The sequence below is a fragment of the Mauremys reevesii genome, linkage group 3, assembly GCF_016161935.1.
Source record: "Mauremys reevesii isolate NIE-2019 linkage group 3, ASM1616193v1, whole genome shotgun sequence".
NCBI classification, from domain to species: Eukaryota; Metazoa; Chordata; order Testudines; family Geoemydidae; genus Mauremys; species Mauremys reevesii.
The window spans coordinates 200774033-200796181 of record NC_052625.1 but is presented as its reverse complement, the minus strand read 5'-3'; the positions used below and the strand labels follow the sequence as shown (position 1 = coordinate 200796181).

Sequence of the window (22149 nt, the reverse complement as noted above, 5' to 3'; positions counted from 1 at the left end):
GTACCCAGAAGTCACCTACTACAGGACAGACCCAGCAAAGAAAGTAACAGAACGCCACTAGCCGTCACCTTCAGCCCCCAACTAAAACCTCTCCAGCGCATCATCAAGGATCTACAACCTATCCTGAAGGATGATCCATCACTCTCACAGATCTTGGGAGACAGGCCAGTCCTTGCTTACAGGCAGCCCCCCAACCTGAAGCAAATACTCACCAGCAACCACAGACCATACAACAAAAACACTAACCCAGGAACCTATCCTTGCAACAAAGCCCGTTGCCAACTCTGTCCACATATCTATTCAGGGGACACCATCATAGGACCTAATAACATCAGCCACACTATCAGAGGCTCGTTCACCTACACATCTACCAATGTGATATATGCCATCATGTGCCAGCAATGCCCCTCTGCCATGTACATTGGCCAAACCAGACAATTTCCACATAAAAGAATAAATGGAAACAAATCAGACGTCAAGAATTATAACATTCAAAAAACAGTCGGAGAACACTTCAATCTCCCTGGTCACTTGATTACAGACCTAAAAGTTGCAATATTACAACAAAAAACCTTCAAAAACAGACTCCAACGAGAGACTGCTGAATTGGAATTAATTTGCAAAATGGACACCATTAAATTAGGCTTGAATAAAGACTTGGACTGGATGGGTCATTACACAAAATAAAACTATTTCCCCATGTTTATTTCACCTCTCCCCCCCCCCCCGCACTGTTCCTCACACCTTCTTGTCACTGCTGCAAATGGACCATTTTGATTACCACTACAAAAAGTTTTTTTCTCTCCTGCTGGTAATAACTCACCTTCACTGATCACTCTCGTTAGTATGTGTATGGTAATATCCATTGTTTCATGTTCTCTGTGTATATATATATCTTCCTACTGTATTTTCCACTGCATGCATCCGATGAAGTGGGTTGTAGCCCACGAAAGCTTATGCTCAAATAAATTTGTTAGTCTCTAAGGTGCCACAAGTACTCCTGTTCTTTTTGCGGACACAGACTAACACGGCTGCTACTCTGAAACCTGTCATTATGTAGAAATACACTGGCTAGTGTTTGATCAGTTCCCTCTGGTTAATGGTCTCTGTGAAACCTATGGCACTAGTGTGGCATATTTTTCACTGTATTCTTAAAAGTCATCAGTAACTGGTGTATTATGGGTAGAGTGAGGCTCTAGGAATGAATAATTCCACTTATTCTCATCAGGACAGAGAAATACTGAAATCCTTACTCAGGGTTAGACTACAGCCAGCCCATGTGGGGGTGCAAGTGTAACCCATGCTTATCTGGTGTGGCACTGTGTCCCCCTCTAGTGGTGGTTAGACAGCTAGAGATTGATGAGTCTGCCACAGCCTTGGCTAAGACATGTGTCTTTTAGCTCAGGCAATAGAGGCTCATTCATTAAGCTCCAGAAGTGCCAGGTTTGATCCCTGCTGCCAATGACCAAGGGTCTGTCAGCCTTACATTACAAGTGGGGGTTCATCTGGCATTTCAGCTGGGAAGTCTTTGAAGCATGGGACATGCTTCTCCAGCCAGGAAGAATATGTAACCCATGCCTGCTTGGGGTGGCATTCTGTCCCCCTCTAGTGGCAGCTAGACCAGCTAGAGATTGCTGAGTCGGCTACAGCCTTCAGTAAAAGAGATGTACGGTTTAGCTCAGGCTCATGTATGAAACTCTAGAGGCCCCAGCTTTGATCCCAGCTGCCGTTGACCGGGGTCTGTGGGTATTACACAAGGGCAGAGGGAAACAAGGAGCCTCACCCTATTTAGTCTTCTGTGCAGGAGTCATGCAAGGGGGTGGTCATAGGCTTGTTAACTCTTTCAGCACTGGACAAGTTGTACGGGGTTGTAGCTTCTTTGGAACATAAACTTTCTCTTTTTCTGTATTTGTATAATGCCTTGCACAGTGGGGCCCTGATCCTGATTGGGGCGTCTTGGTACTACTGTACTACAAATATAGAATAATATTGGAGCGAGTGAGGCTTGAAAGGGAGTGCATGCTGCACCCTCTCTAAATGTGGTGAGCCATGCTCCAATGTACTTCTGAAGCCCACAGGAGGAATTCTAACTGCAGTGTGGCCCCTCTGACTGTACCCCTTACCTTCCTTCCTTCCTCGTTTGAATGGCCTTTACTTACCCTTCCAGGCATGTTTAACTCCCACCCTGTCCTGATCTTAGGCTCTTTCTTGCCTTACTGTTTTTAAAAAAATACTTATATTGACTAAATGACTTGCCTGACGGCTTCTTTAATGATCCATCATGTTCACTGCTTTAAAGCTATAAGGGCAATCCTGCTGCTTTGTCAACCCACTCACAGCTAAATACTTGAAGTTTTCTATGCTTTTGATTTGAAGATTTCGTATTCCCTGACTTTTAAAATACCTTTTACTTTGGTCTATAATTAAAAAAAAAAAACTACTTCAGCAGGTCCAGCAACGTAGTTAGTACATGAACAGTTAGGCCACCACTTTAAAATGGGTTACGTGATCTTCTGTTTATTCTGATTTAAGGAACCCAAAGCAGTCTCTGTACATCAAGGAGACCTAAGCTCTGACAATGGGAAGAAGTCATGTAGTCCATTTTGTATCTATGCTGTATTGTTTTCTACAGTACAGTATATTAACAATTGCATTGTTCATTTCCTTTTAAACAACTCAAGTGACAGAGCTTGCACCATTTGGCTTTGGCAGCCATTTTTCAGCCTAATACATTTCACTGTTGACGTTTTTCCTGATACCCAGTCTAAATTTTCATTTGTTCCAGTTCATTATGTTACTTCTTATTAATCCTTGGCTCTTCTTAAACAATTGCTGTCAATCTCTGTTTACTCCTTTCAGATATTTGAAGTGGTTTATCCATCTGCCATTGCTGTCTTTAAGCCAAGCTTATATTTAGGCATGTTCATTATCTTCTCAGAATGGCTCTAGTTCCTTTATGAAGTTTTTGGGCTTTTTTTCCTGTTGAAAAGATGCTTTCCATGTTTGTTTGTTTTTTGTCCCCAATCATCTGATATTTCCCCAGTTCTCCATGACTTCTGGAACATAATTACCATAATTATAAAGTTCATTACCTAATTCCCTTGTGACTCTGCAATGCATATTAATTATTATTATTATTATTAATTTATATTGCCTTGTCTAGGAGCCCTGGTCATGGACCAGGATCCCATTGTGCTAAATGCTGTACAAGCACAGAACAAAAATAAGAGAGTCCCTGCCCCAAAGAGCTTGCAATCTAAGTAAAGAGACAAGACAACAGATAGATACTGACAGATTGACGGGGGAAAACAATGAAACAGTGAGGTAATATTGGTCAGGGTGATAGGCAGCCATCTCAGCACACCAGAAATCCAACCATTGTCAAGTTTTTTGTAGGCATTATAGCAAACCCATTATATGGGTTTCAGGAGGGTTTGAAGGAGGATAATATGGTTAATGTTTATGGGGAGCTCTTCCTAAGTAGAAGGGGCAGCAGGGGAGAAAGGTTTTTGTTTGAAAAATTAACAAGTGGGTGATGGAGGCTGGCATCATGGGCTGGTTGGAGGTGGGGTCAACATCTTGATAGTGAATAAGAGATAGATAGGTAGGTAGCTGGGGGTAAGTCATAAAAGGCCTTTAAAATGAAGAGAAGTAGCTTATGTTTGATGCAATAGAGAAGCGGAAGCCAGTGGACTGATACAAAGAGTGGGGTGATGTGGTAAAAGTGATGGGCTAAAAAAATGGTTTTTGCAGCTGCATTATTAATGGATATGAGTGGGGCAAGATTGCACTTGTCAAGATCAGAGAAAATGTTGCAATGATCAAGATGTGAGATGAGAGCCTGGACAAGAAATTTAGCTGTGTGAATGGATAGGAAAGGTTGTATCTTAGAGATGTTATGCAAAAAGAAATGGCAAGATTTAGACATAGCCTGAGACATAAATTATTTTTAATTTATGAGCCTGAGTGACAGGCAAGCTGGTGGTGTTGTCTATAGTGATCAAAAAAGGAGGTAGCGGGGAGGTCTTGGGAGAGAAGACTAAGCACACTGATTTATCCATATTGAGCTTGAGCTGAAGGCTAGACACCCATTAGGAGATATCAGACAGGCTGATATTTTAGTTTGGACAGAAGAAGACAGGTCTCGAGTAAAGAAGTAGATCACTGAGTCATATCAACAGAGGGATGGTAGGTGAATTTGTGTTCATGGATAAGATTCCCCAGAGATAGGGTGTAGAATGAGAAGACAAAGGGACCAAGCACAGAACCCTGTGGATCACCCAGAGAAGGTTGGAGGGGAGATGAGAATGATCCTCTGAAGGACATGCTGAAGGAGTGATTAGAGAGGTAGGAGGAGAACCAGGAGAGGATAGAGTCATGGAAACCAAGGAAGGCCAAGATTTCAAGAAGGGCATGGTTGAAGGTGTCAAAGTTGGCGGATAGGCCCAGGAGGATGGAGCACTGTTTCTGAGAGTTGGCTAGGAAGAGATCATTACAACATTTGTCATGAGCATTCTGAGGGGAGTACAAGGATTGGAGAATTTTTAAAATGGAATTGGAGGAGAGGATCTCTAGTGACTATAAACCACATATTCAATTACCTTACAGATGAAAGAGAGAAAGAAGATGGGGCAGTAGCTGGAAAGGCAAGTGGGGTTAAGGGAGGGATTATTTAAAATGGAAGAGACTGAAGCATGCTGATATGTATGTACTCAGTTTTTCCAAGCATTACCTTCGCTGCTTTATTGTCATAAGATAAACTGTCAACATTTTCATTATTTCCTTAATATCTCATAAACATTTTAAAAATGACACTTGCTACAGACTGCTTTTAAAAATCCCATCTTATTTCTCTAACACCTTTGTCTAGCATGGATTTATTCCGCCTTTTTGTTGCCTTTATCTTTTTCCCTGCAAACCTTCTAAATAGCTGTATATCTTTACTAGGTTCCCTCTCCTATCTCTGTTGCCAATACTGGTTATTTTTTATTCTCCTGTCTTTGAGCATTCCCTTGTGAAGCCATATTGTCTATTTTACTCTTTGCATTTTTCTTTCAGTGGAATCATAATCTGTTGGGCTAACAACATAATTCTGTATATATTATATATCTCCGTTAGAAGGTTTAAATTTCGAAATGCAGAGTAGACATTAAACAGAATTTGTCTTAATACCAATATCATTATTCTCATCTGGTTCCAACCAGTATGACTCAAATAGTAAGGACTGAAATGTACATGGTTTTGTTCTAAAGGAAACACTGTTCTCCAAACTCACAAATTGCAAGAGTTGGCATGTCTGCTGACACCTAACTTTCTGTTCAGTTATCTCCTCAAGATAGCAGCCTCTTGTTGAAATCACACTAATGACGAAAGGATAAAGCTCCACTTTCTGGCATTCTCACTGAAAAACATAGATATTGGATTACCTTGCTCTAGCCTCTTCTTTTTATCTTCCAGGCTAGCTAGTATTTTCAATCTCCTGTCTTCAAATTTTCTATAAAGAGACGCCTTCAGATACTAGCATTACATCCATTTATCCCTGTTGTTTCTTTCTGAATCTGAATTAAAGTTGTTCTGAATTCATGACACATTCCTCATACTTCTGCTGTCCTTCTACATCTATTACTCCCATTGACTTCAAGGGAGTTCCATGCCTGGAATGACTGCAGGACAGGGCCCTTGAAATCAAACATTGTACTGTTTTCCCTGAGTAGTGGGGTATTTTAAGTAAAAACTCTATTATATTTCCTTCTAAGTAGAAATGATAAGATTGAACAGCTTGGTATGTACTGAGTCTAAAATATTTCCACTGTCAAGGGTAAAGTAGAAAAAAATGGACTGCTGCACGTGAATACTGCTGCACGTATGTATAATCAAAACTATTACAACCGATATGGAAGAAGAGTACAAACTTAATATTTTGATGAAACAGTGATTTGCTGATTTATGATTGGATATAAACAAAACAGCACATATTCAAGCCGGATTTAACCTGCATCATTTAAATCCACTGATTTAATAATAATAGGAGATATACCTATCTCCTAGAACTGGAAGGGACCTCGAAAGGTCATGGAGTCCAGATCCCTAAGTGGCCCCCTCAAGGATTGAACTCACAACCCTGGGTTTAGCAGGCCAATGCTCAAACCACTGTGGGGTAGAGTTATTCTGCAGATTAATTTAGCCTCATTTGCCTTACATAATTTTGCCAGCTATGACATGGCACTTGTACAACATATCTAGGCACTGATATGCCCCTCATCACTGTATTATTTACACACCTTACAATTAGTAATGGATTTTTTTTCCCTTACAAGGCCTCTGTGCGGAAAGGACGTGTTATCCCCGTTGTATGTGTAGGATCCTGATGCAGACTAGGTAACTTGCCCAAAGACACACAGGAAGTCTGTGGCTGGGCCAGAATTTGAACCCAGATGTCTTTAGCTCATGTCTATAGATTTTACAATTAAATAAACTAGCATTAAATTTCAGCATCTCATTTATTAATTTTATTAGTAGAGATACTTGCTCAAGGAACGGTAGAATAAGAATAGCCAAATTATCATGATATCAGGTTAATAACTTGAAGCTGAGTCCTAACTGTAAACCTATGGTAGGTTATTTTTCCGGTGACACATGGTACAAACTTCAGCTCCAAATATTCTAGGTAGTCAAGCCTGACTATCGATATTGTAATCAGATGTTCTCATTCCTTGTTTGTATTGTGAGAAGAAAGTGAACAAACTATAAAAAAAGCAAAATCAATGTTCTGGTTTTGTTACAAAAAATGTGTGAAATGTGAAATGTAAAAGCAAAGAAACGGGTGAAAACTAAAAAGGTGGCATGAGAATTACATTTGTAAAATTGAAACATTTTTTAAAATTCTAAATTTATGGATAGCACATATACCATGTATTTTCCAGACAATCGCCTTTAAAATATTTGCTTAAACAATGGAGTCTAAAGGTAATAATATTCAGCCTATTAGAACTGCTATAGTAAAATACATATATACAGACTACACATGCGACCACCATATTTGTCATAGATTAGGATAACTGCACCTGTATTTCCATCAGTGGTTCAGCAAGGGAACCAAGTCTCAGTATTCCAGCACCCAGCTGTTGCCTCTCTTGGGTGGAGACCCTTCTGACCAGGGTTTATCCAGGCTGAACCATTCCGTGTCTTCACCATGCTGCTCTCAGCAACGACAATCTGCCTAAACAGACCTGCTTGCTTTCTCTTAAAAGACTAATAACAGAGTGATTGCTACAGATATAAGTTACCCCACAGCTCTTGCTAAGCAAGCCTACCTTATTCTTAAGGTAAAAAGTAGGGCTGTTGATTAATCACAGTTAACTCACGTGATTAACTCAAAAACATTAATCACGATTAAAAACATTAATCCCGATTAATCGCACTATTAAACAATAGAATACCAATTGAAATTTATTAAATATTTTGGATGCTTTTCTACATTTTCAAATATATTTATTTCTATTACAACACAGAATACAAAGTATACAGTGCTCACTTTATATTATTATTTTTATTACAAATATTTGCACTATAAAAATAAGAGTGTTTTTTTTTCAATTCAACTCATACAAGTACTGTAGTGCAATCTCTTTATCGTGAACGTGTAACTTACAAATGTAGATTTTTTTAGGTTACATAACTGCACTCAAAAACAAAACAATGTAAAACTTTAGCGCCTATAAGTCCACTTGGTCCTACTGCTTGTTCAGCCAATCGCTAAGACAAACAAGTTTGTTTACATTTACAGGAGATACTGCTGCCTGCTTCTTATTTATAATGTGACCTGAGAGTGAGAACGGGCATTTGCATGGCACTTTTGTACCCGGCATTGCAAGGTATTTATATGCCAGATATGCTAAACATTCATATGCCCCTTCATGCTTTGGCAACTATTCCAGAGGACATGCTTCCATGCTGATGATGCTCATTAAAAAAATAATCATTAATTACATTTGTGACTGAACTCCTTGGGTGAGTGTATGTCTTTGGCTCTGTTTTACCCGCATTCTGCCGTATATTTCATGTTATAGCAGTCTCGGATGATGACCCAGCACGTGTTTGTTTTAAGAACACTTTCACAGCGGATTTGACAAAACGCAAAGAAGATACCAATGTGAGATTTCTAAAAATAGCTACAGCACTCAACCCAAGGTTTAAGACTCTGAAGTGCTGATCTCTCCTTGGTAATATGCATGAAAGGCCTGATGCAATGTCTGTTGGATGCCATTGACTTCTGTGGGTATTGGATCAGGCACCATATCTTGCAGTCCTTATTCAAGCAAAACTCCCATGGATTTCTATGGGGTCTCTGTTTGAATAACAGCTGCAGGAAGAGGCCCATGCTGACAAACTCTTGTGGACAGTGCTATATGCATTTGTTGTGCATTTAATATGGCCAAATTCAAAGTCATGCATGATTGATTCAAGGTTTGGAAAATCTGCCTAAAGTGAAAAGTAAGGAAGCTCGATCTATTTGGTTTATCCAAGAGAAGGTTAAGAGATGACTCAATCATAGTCTATAAGTACCTACATGGGGAGAATATTTCTAATAATAGAGAGCCCTTTAGTCTAGAAGAGTGTTTCATAATGACTGGTCTGGGGACCGGCACCGGTCCCTGAGATCTCCCTGACACAGTTTCGGAAGGCAGCAAGCTGGTCCCGGCTATCAAAAAGGCTGAGAAACACTGGTGTGGAAGACAAAGGCATAACAAGATTCAGTGAATGAAAGTTGAAGCTAGACAAATTCAGGCTAAAAATTAGGCATAATCGGCAGTGTATATTAACCGCTGGAATAACTTATCTAGGGATCTGGTGGATTTTGCATCACTTGAATTCTTTAGATCAAGAATGGATGCAATTCTGAGAGATACACTCGCTCAAACAGAAATTAAGAACTTGATGCAGGAATTGCTCAGTGAAATTCTATGACCTATGCTATGCAGGAGCTCAACTGAGGCTACATCTACACTCCAAGCTAGTGGTATGATTCCCTTGCTTGTGTACACTTAGTTGCATTAGCTTTCATCAAGTAATCCAGGGAACATAACTCTTATGTTTTATATTGCAAAACCATTTTATGTTAGACTACCACAGAGATGGAAATATCAATACAATTTTTAGTAGCAACTGAACCCTGAATTTTCTTAATTCATTGAAAAAATACCCTACTCCTTATTAAATTCCCCTGCACCATGTTCCCATATTTGACTTTGGCATGGGGATACTGTACTTGCTCCTAGTTAAGCCTCACAACATGCTGTGAGGTAGGTGCATTTCCTCCTGTACAGAGGAGGAAATTTAGATACAGGGGCTAGTGGTCTCTTATATTGATCACCGACAGCTATTGTTGACTTTGCTGCCCAAGCTCTTAGGCTTGGTGGGCAGTGATCGATCCAGCGGGGATCAATTTATTGTGTCTAGTCTAGACACGATAAATTGACCCCCGAGCGCTCCCCTGTCGACTCCTGTACTCCAGCACTGCGAGAGGTGCAGGCGGAGTTGACAGGGAGCAGCAGCAGTCGACACACTGTGGTGAAGACACCACAGTGAGTTGATCGAAGTACGTCAACTTCAGCTACATTACTCACATAGCTGAAGTTGCATAACTTAGATCGATCCTCCCCGCCCCCAGTGTAGACCAGGGCTTAGGTTTTTGACCCAGTATTCTGCCACTCCTATACTAAAAATATAAAAAAGGGGTAGTATTGTCAGTAAAACAAACACATATCACTGCTGGTAAAGGGAAATCATTTAGAACAGAGGGAAAAATTAAGCTAGTTGTAAATCTGGGAGTTTTCCACTTTGCAACTTGGGGCACAAGCCACATGGGTATGAACATCAGAAAACAGGATGAGATAACAGTTTTTAGTCCATAATGCAGTTGTCACAAAGTGCAATTCAAATCTATGTATCCATAGTAGGGTTGCCAGGTGTCCGTTTTTTTACCAGAATGCCTGGTCTCCAGTCAGCACCGCTGGCCAGGACATTAAAAGTCTGGTCGTTGGTGCAGGCAGGCTCCCTACCCAGCTCCGTGTGACTCCCGGGAAGCTACCAGCATCTCCCTCTGGATCCTAGGTAGAGGACAGCCACGGGGGCTCTGTGTGCTGCTCCCACTCCTAGAGCCAGCTCAGCAGCTCCCATTGGCCAGGAACCACTGCCAATGGGAGCCGAGAGGGCGGTGCCTGCAGGCGCGGGCAGCGCGCAGAGGCATGTGGTCATGCCTCTGCCTAGAAGCTGAAGAGAGATGTCACTGCTTCCCGGGAGCCGCCTGAGGTAAGTGCCACCTGGAACCTGCACCCCGACCCCCCTGCTATGCCCTAACAAACACCCGTCTTCAGCCCTGAGCCCCCTCCTGCACCCCAAACCCCGGCCTCACCCCCCCTGCCGCATATCAACCACCTTACCCAGCCCAGATCCCCCTCCTGCACTCTGAACCCCTCATCCCTAGCCTTACCCCAGAGCCTGCACGCCCAGCCCAGAGCCTGTACCCCCTCCCACATCCCAACCCCCTGCCCCAGCCCGGAGCCCTCTCCTGCACCCCAAACCCCTCATCCCTGGCCCCACCCCAGAGCTGCACCCCCAGCTGGAGCCCTTACCCCCTCCTGCACCCCTACCCCAGCCTGCAGCTGTCTCCTGCCGGCAGCCAGAGCCCTCACCTGCTCTCACATCCCAACACCCTGCCCCAACCCGGTGAAAATGAGTGAATGAGTGAGTGTGGGGGAGAGCAAGTGATGGAGGGAGGGGGGATGGAGTGAGGAGGGTGGGCATGACCTCGGAGAAGGGGCAGGGCAGGGGGGCAGGTCAAGGGTGTTCCATTTTCTGCAAATAGAAAGTTGGCAACCCTAATACATAGTCTTTTTTTTTAAACCAAAGGTTATCAAAAATAGTTAAATAGGTGAGAATCTAAACACTGTTGTTATAAAGGAAAAGTTGACAAGAAGCACTGAGGTGTCACAGAGCTACAGATGTGTCTTTCCATTTCTCTGTACTGGAGCTTTTTTTGCCAGAGTTTGACTTTCCATTGAAACAGCACACTGCTGCTAATCCTTGGAGACTGGCTATGTTTTCCGAGTAGCAAATAGATATAGGCTAAACAGACAATCAGCTGTTGGCAAACAGTCCTCTCATGAACAGTGCAATAAAGTCTCACAATCTACGGTGAAGTTCTCCGATGGCTAAGCTTGTTTTGAGTTGAAGGAGAGTTGTCCATGGAAAGTAGGGGATCAGATAATGGCTCCTATAAATAAAGGATTTCTGTTTGCTCATTTAACATCAAATTAAATATATTCAGTGATACAGAAAACTACTTTACAAACTGATTTAAACTTTGGGAAGGTTTATAAAAATATTCATACTTGTTAAAACTTCCTCTTGGAAATTAAAGTGAAGCTTGGTTCTGAATAGAGTATTAGACCTTACGGTGATTATTAAAAACCAGCTAATCAAGAAGAATAGGTGAACTGAGAAGACCGTGAACCGCTGACTCAAGCTAGCGTGCTAAAAATAGCAGCATGGACTTTCCAGTTCGGTTTTCAGCATGGGTGCTTAAGCCCACCCAACCCCCTAGGCTTGAGAGGAGAGCCTCAGCTCCAGCCCAAGCTGGAACATCCCACTGCTATTTCTAGCATAGTTTGAGCCCCACTAACACAAATCTGTCTACCCTGGCTTGGAGGCTCATTCCTAGATGGAGTGCAGACATACCCTCATGAGCCCTGTTTCCATTGGTTCCCCTGCCACACCTACTCTATGTGCTGCTTCCAATGCAGCTCAAAGCACCCAATCCTGCATGATGCCTCCTGCTTGTCTGCTTATGTATAGCAAAATCATTGCTGAGGTATCCATCAAAATCAGTGGGAAATGAAACAGCTCAGCACCTTGCAGGTAAGTGCTCTGAGTGTGGAATGGCAGTTAATGATGCTGTGAGTAGCAGTAACTTTCATGCCATGTTAGAGAAGAAAATCCACTGGGTTCAGAGAGGAGTTTATTGTGGAAAGGCTTTGAGGAAAATTAAAGGTGAATCTGAGAAGGCCAACAGACATCATGCCCTTGTTTTTCGTCTGAGGAGGGATATTGGTTTCAGACATGCTTAAGTTCTAACAACCCACACCGTCCTGTAGCCACACATCACAAGGGTTTTTTCTTGAGATCAGACCATAGTTCTCAAAGCAACACAGTGATTTTCTTGTTCAGAGGAAAAGTAGAGAGCTGACTCTTTGAGTTCCTAGATTAGTCAGAACAAAGTACGTTGACAAGATGTAATTGCTTCAGTTGTGAGGAAAGGTGGAACGTCTGTTGTTTTGAAGTTCTTTGAGAGACTGTCTTCTGATCTAAAGCTGGTCAGCTTAGATGTGCTATTTACTCCTGTCGGTGAGATAAGACCCTCTTGTAAAGTTCACACTGAGTTAAAGAAAAGAAGAAATATATGTTGATGTTAGCAGCTATTCCCTTAGCTTTCATCATGAGCCACTCTACATAGAGAAGTCATAATTGCCATATTGGAACAGACCATCCATTTAGTCTGTTCCTCTAGTGTAGGTAGTGGCATTACCCTATACTTGTGCCTCAAGGAAGGTGACAGCCCCCATCCTCCTTTCATAATGCTTCTGGCCAATTATGTAATGATATTCTATAGGACGAAAATCTCCTTGCTGACCCCAGTTAGCAGTCAGTTTATACTGTATGTTGGAGGCTCATGTCAATTTATAACCAAGTTAAACTGCAAATTATTTTTATTCATGTAAATATCCAATCCTTCTCTGTTAACCTAGTGTCAAATTCTGCCTTCAGACATATGAGTAACTGCCATTGGTTTCAATAGGAGTTGCACAGGTGAAGGTAGAATTGGGCCATCACTGTGTTTGTCTCATTAACATCCTGCAGAGGAGGATAGCTTGGTTTATATGCTATGTATACAATAATTTCCTTGTACTTGCTACTAATCTCAATGAGTGTCTCCGTGTTGTATTATGAGACAGAACACATAGAATCAGTTGGATTTCACTATAGTTGTTATGATTGTATTTAGTTCACTTCTGTCATATCCCCTTTTACTTTTCTACCTTCCAGATTAAATTTAATCCTAATATTTTAAATCTCTTCTTGTGTCTAACCTGTACTTTGCCTTTGCCTTACGTTGCTTCTCATTTCCTTGCCCTTCTTTATTGCAGCTCTGAGATAAAGCAACCACAAATTATTGCAGTATTTGAGGTTGGAAAGATTGATATGATGCCATCATATATTTCCCCTGTTATTCTCTATCCTTTTGACTTTTTTTCAGTTCTGCTGTGCATTGAGCTAATGTCTTCACAGAGTTCTCCCCAATGACACTTAGAACAGTAGCAGCTAATTCAGAACCGCATCAGCAGGCCTGATTCTTCTGTCGGTTTCGCTGCCGTAAATCCAGATCAGTTTCACTGAAGTGAATTGAATTAATCTAGATTTATGCTGGTGTCTGAGATCAAAGTCTATCTCGGTGTGTTTAAGCAGTGCACGCTCCTCCCCAACAAAATGTAGAACTGGCTATTCTTTTTCCTTGTTAATATTTCCAGTGCCTTTTATTGATGATGAACATGTAGATTTTGCCAGAGAATAGAATATGTATTTTCTTATTTATGGAACATTTACACTAATAAAGGAAAATATTTCTTCATTTGAAAACTCTTTGTATATGCTTGTACAATACCTCGCACAATGGGACCCTGATCCTGACTGAGGAGTGTGTGCATTATGGTAATATAAATATTAAATAATTATAATAAGCGAAAGTTAACTGGCCCGATTCTGCAGGCTTTGTGAAGCTAGCACTTTCAATACAATCAGTGGGCGCTTGGGTGTGTAAGGGCTGCACGATAGGGCACATACAGTAGCCAAAACTAGGAAATAATCTCGTTCAGTGTGCGTTGCCTTGCACTTACCTCCCTTGAATTTCATTTGCTGTCATAGTGCTCAGTCACTCACTTTGGTCTGGTCTACACTAGAAGGGGGGGTTCGAACTAAGGTACACAAGTTCAGCTACGTGAATAGCGTAGCTGAACTCGAAGTACCTTAGTTCGAAGTACTTACCCGTCCTCACGGTGCGGGATCGTAGTCCGCGGCTCCTCCGTCGACTCCGCCACCGCCGTTTGCGGTGGTGGAGTTCCGGAGTCGACGGGAGCGCGTTCGGAGTTCGATATATCACGTCTAGTTGAGACGCGATATATCGAACTCCGAGAAGTCAATCGCTACCCGTCAATCCGGGCGGGTAGTATGGACGTACCCTTAGAGCCTTTCATCGAAGCCCATTGGTATTCTGTGGTGTGGGCAATACAGGATCGTTTGCAGCCATGTGTTTGATACTGGATAACAGGCTCATGGAATTTGTTTTTTGCCTTTGGTTACTTTACTCATTTCAAATATTTTAAGAAATATTTACCCAGAATTTGCATTTACATTTTTCTGAAAGTTGCTGAACTCCGATGATAAGGTTGCTCTTAATTCTTCTCAGTTTTGCTTCCAGTTAGTTTAGTCCATTATGGGCCTTATCCAAACTGGCAGTTGTCTGACTGTGGATACTGTCATAAAAGAATCTGTAAAGGAAGCTGGGGCTAAAAATGATGTTAGGTGAAAACACGAGTCCGTTACCTTTTTGTGTTTTGGAAAGCAAAATCCTGCTTCGTGTCTTGGATATGCCTGAGTTGATTGTTACTAATACTGTTGAGTTTTGTATTGTCTTTTTAGGGAAAACTGGCCATACAGAAGCTGTGCGAGTAGTATATCAGCCAGAAAACATCAGATTTCAGCAACTGCTCAAGGTCTTCTGGGAGAATCATGACCCGACACAAGGTAGAGTGATGAGTGAGCCAGTATTTAATTATCTTACTAATTACAGCTGGGATAATTAGTGTTTGAGCTGCATGGAAGAGATGAACCTTGAAATCACATGGGAGCTCAAGAATATGATTGCAGACATTTATTGACAGAGAGGGAGAGGGAAAGAGAGGGAGAATGAGGATGTAGAAGCTCATAATACCCCTCCCCCTTTACAGCTGTCTGTGCTGGGAAAATTCCCACAGAGAGTGTGACTAGACAATAGAAAATCCTTTCACCTTTGATTATGACAGTTTTTCCTTAATGCTATCTTTTGTCTCCTAAATTAAAGCATATTTCTCGGCAGCTTCAGAGCTGGCGATTTTACTCACACATGGAAACTTTACCCTCCATAAGTTTTACATTTTTTTATCTTTTTTTAAATTACTGTGGGTTTCTTTTATGATTAGAGAAAATGAGCAAAAGGAAGTAAGACAGGATGCTCGGAGGTACCACCAGCAGCAGTGTATTAGCTTCTCGCCTTATTCAAGCATTTTGGTTTAATTTATCCTCCTTGGAAGTGGCAACATGATGATGTTCTGCATATCTGCTCAAACAGAAATGATGAATTACACAAGTTCAGCTACGTGAATAGCGTAGCTGAACTCGGCACCTTAGTTCAAGTACTTACCCGCCTCACGGTGCGGGATCGTAGTCCGCGGCTCCTCCGTCGACTCCGCCACCGCCGTTTGCGGTGGTGGAGTTCCGGAGTCGACGGGAGCGCGTTCGGAGTTCGATATATCACGTCTAGTTGAGACGCGATATATCGAACTCCGAGAAGTCAATCGCTACCCGTCAATCCGGGCGGGTAGTATGGACGTACCCTTAGAGCCTTTCATCGAAGCCCATTGGTATTCTGTGGTGTGGGCAATACAGGATCGTTTGCAGCCATGTGTTTGATACTGGATAACAGGCTCATGGAATTTGTTTTTTGCCTTTGGTTACTTTACTCATTTCAAATATTTTAAGAAATATTTACCCAGAATTTGCATTTACATTTTTCTGAAAGTTGCTGAACTCCGATGATAAGGTTGCTCTTAATTCTTCTCAGTTTTGCTTCCAGTTAGTTTAGTCCATTATGGGCCTTATCCAAACTGGCAGTTGTCTGACTGTGGATACTGTCATAAAAGAATCTGTAAAGGAAGCTGGGGCTAAAAATGATGTTAGGTGAAAACACGAGTCCGTTACCTTTTTGTGTTTTGAAAAGCAAAAATCCCGTGCTTCGTGTCTTGGATATGCCTGAGTTGATTGTTACTAATACTGTTGAGTTTTGTATTGTCTTTTTAGGGAAAACTGGCCATACAGAAGCTGTGCGAGTAGTATATCAGCCAGAAAACATCAGATTTCAGCAACTGCTCAAGGTCTTCTGGGAGAATCATGACCCGACACAAGGTAGAGTGATGAGTGAGCCAGTATTTAATTATCTTACTAATTACAGCTGGGATAATTAGTGTTTGAGCTGCATGGAAGAGATGAACCTTGAAATCACATGGGAGCTCAAGAATATGATTGCAGACATTTATTGACAGAGAGGGAGAGGGAAAGAGAGGGAGAATGAGGATGTAGAAGCTCATAATACCCCTCCCCCTTTACAGCTGTCTGTGCTGGGAAAATTCCCACAGAGAGTGTGACTAGACAATAGAAAATCCTTTCACCTTTGATTATGACAGTTTTTCCTTAATGCTATCTTTTGTCTCCTAAATTAAAGCATATTTCTCGGCAGCTTCAGAGCTGGCGATTTTACTCACGCATGGAAACTTTACCCTCCATAAGTTTTACATTTTTTATCTTTTTTTAAATTACTGTGGGTTTCTTTTATGATTAGAGAAAATGAGCAAAAGGAAGTAAGACAGGATGCTCAGAGGTACCACCAGCAGCAACGTATTAGCTTCTCGCCTTATTCAAGCATTTTGGTTTAATTTATCCTCCTTGGAAGTGGCAACATGATGATGTTCTGCGTATCTGCTCAAACAGAAATGATGAATTATTGAGAAAACATTTCACACGCGTGTGTATATAGTTTCAATAAACATCAACTCCAATATGATGGCCTGAAATATTACATACAAATAATTTGTTTCCGCTTTCTCAGCCTTGTCACTGCTGTTGTCTTGCATTTACCTATCTGGTTAATATTAAAAAGGACACTCTTAAGAGGGGAGTGTGTGTGGGGGGTGTTTTCTCCTCTGATGACCTCCTGCAGACCTCAGCTTTAGTAACTGGAGTGGACACTGGGGAACTCTGTATGTGGGGAAGAGGGAAAGAGTCCCTTTATCAGGAGATGTGGGAGACACATATCTCTTGAATATTTGGAGATCTGCTTCCTTGGGGTTTCACTCCAGTTCACAGTAGACAAGAAAGAAAATTTAAAAAAAACTGGCACCCTTTTCAGGTTGAACCTTCTTCTGGTCACCTGGTAACTTTTATTTCTGATCCATATGTGTCTGTTTCATTTATGGTCTGATCCTAAAAACCTCTACTCACAGGAGTAGTCCCATGTGCAGAACCACTATCTTCAAATGGGACTATTTGTGTGAGAAGGAGCTATGCCTGTGAATTAGAGTACACAGAGTCAGGTCCTTCCATTGTAAGGTTTCTTTTTGTATTACAGGATACAGGCCGGAACACACCAATGTTCAATGCTTTAGGAATAAGTTTACATCAGAAAAAACACCACCACAGTTGGTAACAGTTGGCCACCTAGTTGGCAGCCTCATCAGTGAGCTCATGGATTGAATAGCATGGAGGCTAAGCTAATGTCTCACTCCTAGTAGTGTTCTACCTAAGTCAGGGTTGTGGCATGTTGATGGAGCCATGTGGGAAAGTTTGTACTGCCACTCTCTGTGTTGTACCTGTTCTGTGTATAAATACAGAACTTCTTCTATAACAGAGATTCCCCAAACTGCTCTGGTGATGTACAGAGAGATGGCTGGTCACATGGTGATGAGTTCTTTTTTTTCCCCCAGCAGCCAAATCACATCAAAGAATTCCTACAATTCCTTTCCTTTGTCAGCAATTGCTGTAGTTGCCACAGGGGTATAACGAGACTGCGAACAGGAGTGAACATGATTCACAAAACAGCAGGTGGAAGGGGTGGTAGTCACAAGATGCTCTTGTATCAGAGGGGTAGCCGTGTTAGTCTGGATCTGTAAAAGCAGCAAAGAGTCCTGTGGCACCTTATAGACTAACAGACATATTGGAGCACGAGCTTTCCGACGAAGTGGGTATTCACCCACGAAAGCTCATGCTCCAATACGTCTGTTTGTCTATAAGGTGCCCCAGGACTCTAAGATGCTCTTGGTATTTAAATGCGGCCCATGCTGTGAAAAAGGTTCAGAACCTCTGATCTAGCAGTTTTCAGAGGCATTACATTTAAACATCAGATATACTTTTTGTTGAAGTTGGGCAGAAACCTTTTTCTCACTATCTGGATGTCTGAATATTTCGAAGCAGCTTCCCACAGTGCATAGAATCATAGCTGTGTAGAGCTGGAAGGGGCCTCAAGAGATCGTCTAGAACATGTTTGTGTAACCTGCTCTTAAACACCTCCAATGATGGGGATTCTACAACCTCCCTGGGTAATTTCTTCCAGTGCTTAATTATCCTTATAGTTAGATATTAGGAAACATTTTCTAACCAAATCTCCCTTGCTGCAGATTAAGCTGATTACTTGTCCTGTCTTCAGTGGACAAGGAAAGCAATTGATCATCATCCTCTTAATAAAAGTCCTTAACATACTTGAAGACTTATTAGGTCACCCTTCAGTCCTCTCTTCTCAGTAAAGACTAAACATGCCCAGTTTTTTCAAACTTTTCTTCACAGATCAGGCTTTCTAAACCTTTTGTAGCTTTCCCTTGAACTCCCTACAGTTTGTCCACATCTTTCTTAAAATGTGGACACAGTTCTTCATGTATCAGAGAGGTAGCCGTGTTAGTCTGGTTCTGTAAAAGCAGCAAAGAATCCTGTGGCACCTTATAGACTAACAGACGTTTTGCAGCATGAGCTTTCGTGGGTGAATGCCCACTTCGTCGGATGCAAGTGGGCATTCACCCACGAAAGCTCATGCTGCAAAACGTCTATTAGTCTATAAGGTGCCACAGGATTCTTTGCTGCTTTTACAGTTCTTCATGTGAGGCCTCACCACTGCTCAGCAGAGCAGGACAATTACCTCCTGAGTCTAATGTACAACACTCCTGTTAATACACCCCTGAATATTAGCCTTTTTCACAAATGCCGCACACTGCTGGCTGAGATTCAATTTGTGATCCACTATAACCCCCAGATCTTCTTCTGCAGTACTACTGCCTATCCAGTTATTCTCCATATTGTATTTGAGCATCTGAGTTTTTCTTCTTAAGGGTAGTACTTTGCACTTGTCTTTATTGAATTTCATCTTGAAGAACTGATCTGAAATCAATTTATCAAGATCATTTTAAAGTCTATTTATGTCCTCCAAAATGTTTGCAACGCTTCTCAGCTTGGTGTCATCCACAGATTTTATAAGCATACTCTCTGCTCCATCATCCAGCACCAGATCTCAAGAAAATTCAGTGTCAGTCCAGTGACTCTAAAAAGTAGAGCCTTTTAAAATAATAGAATCATAGAAAATTAGGGTTGGAAGAGACCACAGCAGGTCATCTAGTCCAACCTCCTTCTCAAAGCAGGACCAACCCCAATGAAATCATCCTAGCCAGGGCTGTGTCAAGCTGGCCCTTAAAAACCTCTAAGGAGGAGATTCCACCACCTCCCTAGGTAACCCATTCCAGTGCTTCACCACCCTCCTAGTGAAATAGTGTTTCCTAATATCCAACCTTGACCTCCCCCACTATAACTTGAGACCATTGCTCCTTGTTCTGTCATCTGCTACCACTGAGAACAGCCTAGCTCCATCCTCTTAGGAACCCCCTTTCAGGTAGTTGAAGGTTGCTGTCAAATTGCCCCTCACTCTTCTTGTCTGAAGACTAAATAAGCCCAGTTCCCTCAGCCTCTCCTCAAAAGTAATGTGCCCCAGCCCCCTAATCATTTTCGTTGCCCTCTGCTGGACTCTCTCCAATTTGTCCACATCCTTTCTGTAGTGGTGGGGACCAAAACTGGACACAGTACTCCAGATGTGGCCTCACCTGTGCTGCATAGAGGGGAATAATCACTTCCCTCGATCTGCTGGCAGTGCTCCTACTAATGCAGCCCAGTATGCTGTTAGGCTTCTTGGGAACAAGGACACGCTGTTGACTCATATCCAGCATCTCGTCCACTGTAATCCCCAGGTCCTTTTCTGCAGAACTGCCGCTTAGCCAGTCGATCCCGAGCCTGTAGCAGTGCATGGGATTCTTCCATCCTAGGTGCAGGACTCTGTCCTTGTTAAACCTCATCAGATTTCTTTTAGCCCAATCCTCCAATTTGTCTAGGTCACTCTGGACCCTCTCCCTACCCTCCAGTGTATCTACTTCCCACCCCAGCATAGTGTCATCTGTGAACTTGCTGAGAGTGCAATCTATCCCATCATCCAGATTATTAATGAAGATGTTGAACAAAACTGGCCCCAGGACCGACCCCTGGGGCATTCCACTTGATACCAGCTACCAACTAGACATTGAGCCATTGACCACTACCCGTTGAGCCCGCTGATCTAGCCAGCTTTGACTTGACGATCCAAGGCCCATATATCTACCAGATGTAATAGATTCCAAGCCCAGAAGGGACTATTGTGATCATCTAGTCTTATCTCCTGTATAACACAGGCCACAGAACTCCCCCAAAATAATTCCTGGAGCAGAACTTTTAGAAAAACATCTAATCTTGATTTAAAAATTGTCCATGATGAAGAATCCACCACAACTCTTGGCAAGTTGTTCCAGTGGTTAATTACTCTTGCTGTTAAAAATCTACCCTTGTTTCCTGTCTCAGTTGGTCTAATTTAAGCTTCCACCCATTGGATCATGATACATTTTTCTCTGCTAGACTGAAGAGCCCGTTATCAAATAATTGTTCCCCATGTAGGTACTGATGGACTGCTATCAAGTCACCCCTTAACCTTCTCTTTGTTGTTAAACTAAATAGATCAAACTCCTTGAGACTGTCACTCTAAGGCACGTTTTCTAATCCTTTAATCATTCTCATGACTATTCTCTGACCCCTCGCCATTTATCAACATCCATCTTGAATTGTGGGCACCAGAACTGGACATAATATTCCAGCACCGATCGGACCAAATACAGAGTAAAACGGTGGTTCTCAAACTTCTGTACTGGTGACCCCTTTCACATAGCAAACCTCTGAGTGCGACCTCCCTTTTAAATTAAAAACACTTTTTTATATATTTAACACCATTATAAATGCTGGAAGCAAAGCGGGGTTTGAGGCGGAGGCTGACAGCTCGTGACCCCCATGTAATACCCTCATGACCCCCTGAGGGGTCCTGACCCCCAGTGTGAGAACCCCTGGAGTAAAATAACCTCTCTAAACCTACTTGAGGCTTCATTGTTTATGCATCCAAGGATCGCATTAGCCCTTTTGGTCACAGTGTCAAACCGGGAGCTCATGTTCAGTTGATTATCCACCACAACCCCCAAATCTCTTTGAGTCACTGATTCCCAGAATATAATTCACCATCCTGTAAGTATGGCCTACATTCATTGTTCCTAGATGTATGCATTTACATTTAGCCATAATAAAATGCATATTGTTTGCTTGAACCTAGTTTATCAAGTTATCCAGATCACTCTGAGTCAGTGACCTGTCCTCTACATTGTTTACTACTCCACCAGTTTGTGTCATCTGAAAACTTTTTCAGTGATGATTTTATGTTATTTTCCAGGTCATTAATAAAAATGTTAAAAAGCATAAGATTAAGAACTGATCCCTGCACAACCCCACGGGAACCAACTGTGTGATGATGATTCCCTGTTCACAGTTACATTTCGGGACCTAGCAGTTAGCCAGTTTTTAATCCACTGAATGTGTGCCATGTTAATTTTATACTTTTCTAGATTTTTAATCAAAATGTCATGTGGTACTAAGTCAAATGCTGTACAGAAGTTTAGGTATATTACATTAAAACTATTACCTTTATCAGCCAAACTTGTAATCTTGTCAAAAAAGGATGAAGTTAGTTTGACAGGATCTATTTTCTGTAAAACCATATTGATTATGTGGCAAACCCAGGACAAATGGTTACAAAGGGAGGGGTAGTAATTAGTCCCAGGGGGTTAAAAGGCCTCTCCCTATCCACTGAGGAAAGATAGCCATGGGGAAATAATGTTCAGCTGG

At 41.9% G+C, this 22149-nt stretch overlaps 1 protein-coding gene across 1 annotated transcript in view; it reads left to right on the top strand.

The window, feature by feature from the left end:
- Nucleotides 1-22149, top strand: part of MSRA (methionine sulfoxide reductase A) — a 443906-nt gene that overhangs the window by 248949 nt on the left and 172808 nt on the right. The window contains exon 4 of the mRNA XM_039530964.1: nt 14755-14859. Coding sequence (XP_039386898.1) covers nt 14755-14859 — 105 coding nt within the window. The remainder of the gene's footprint in view (nt 1-14754; nt 14860-22149) is intronic.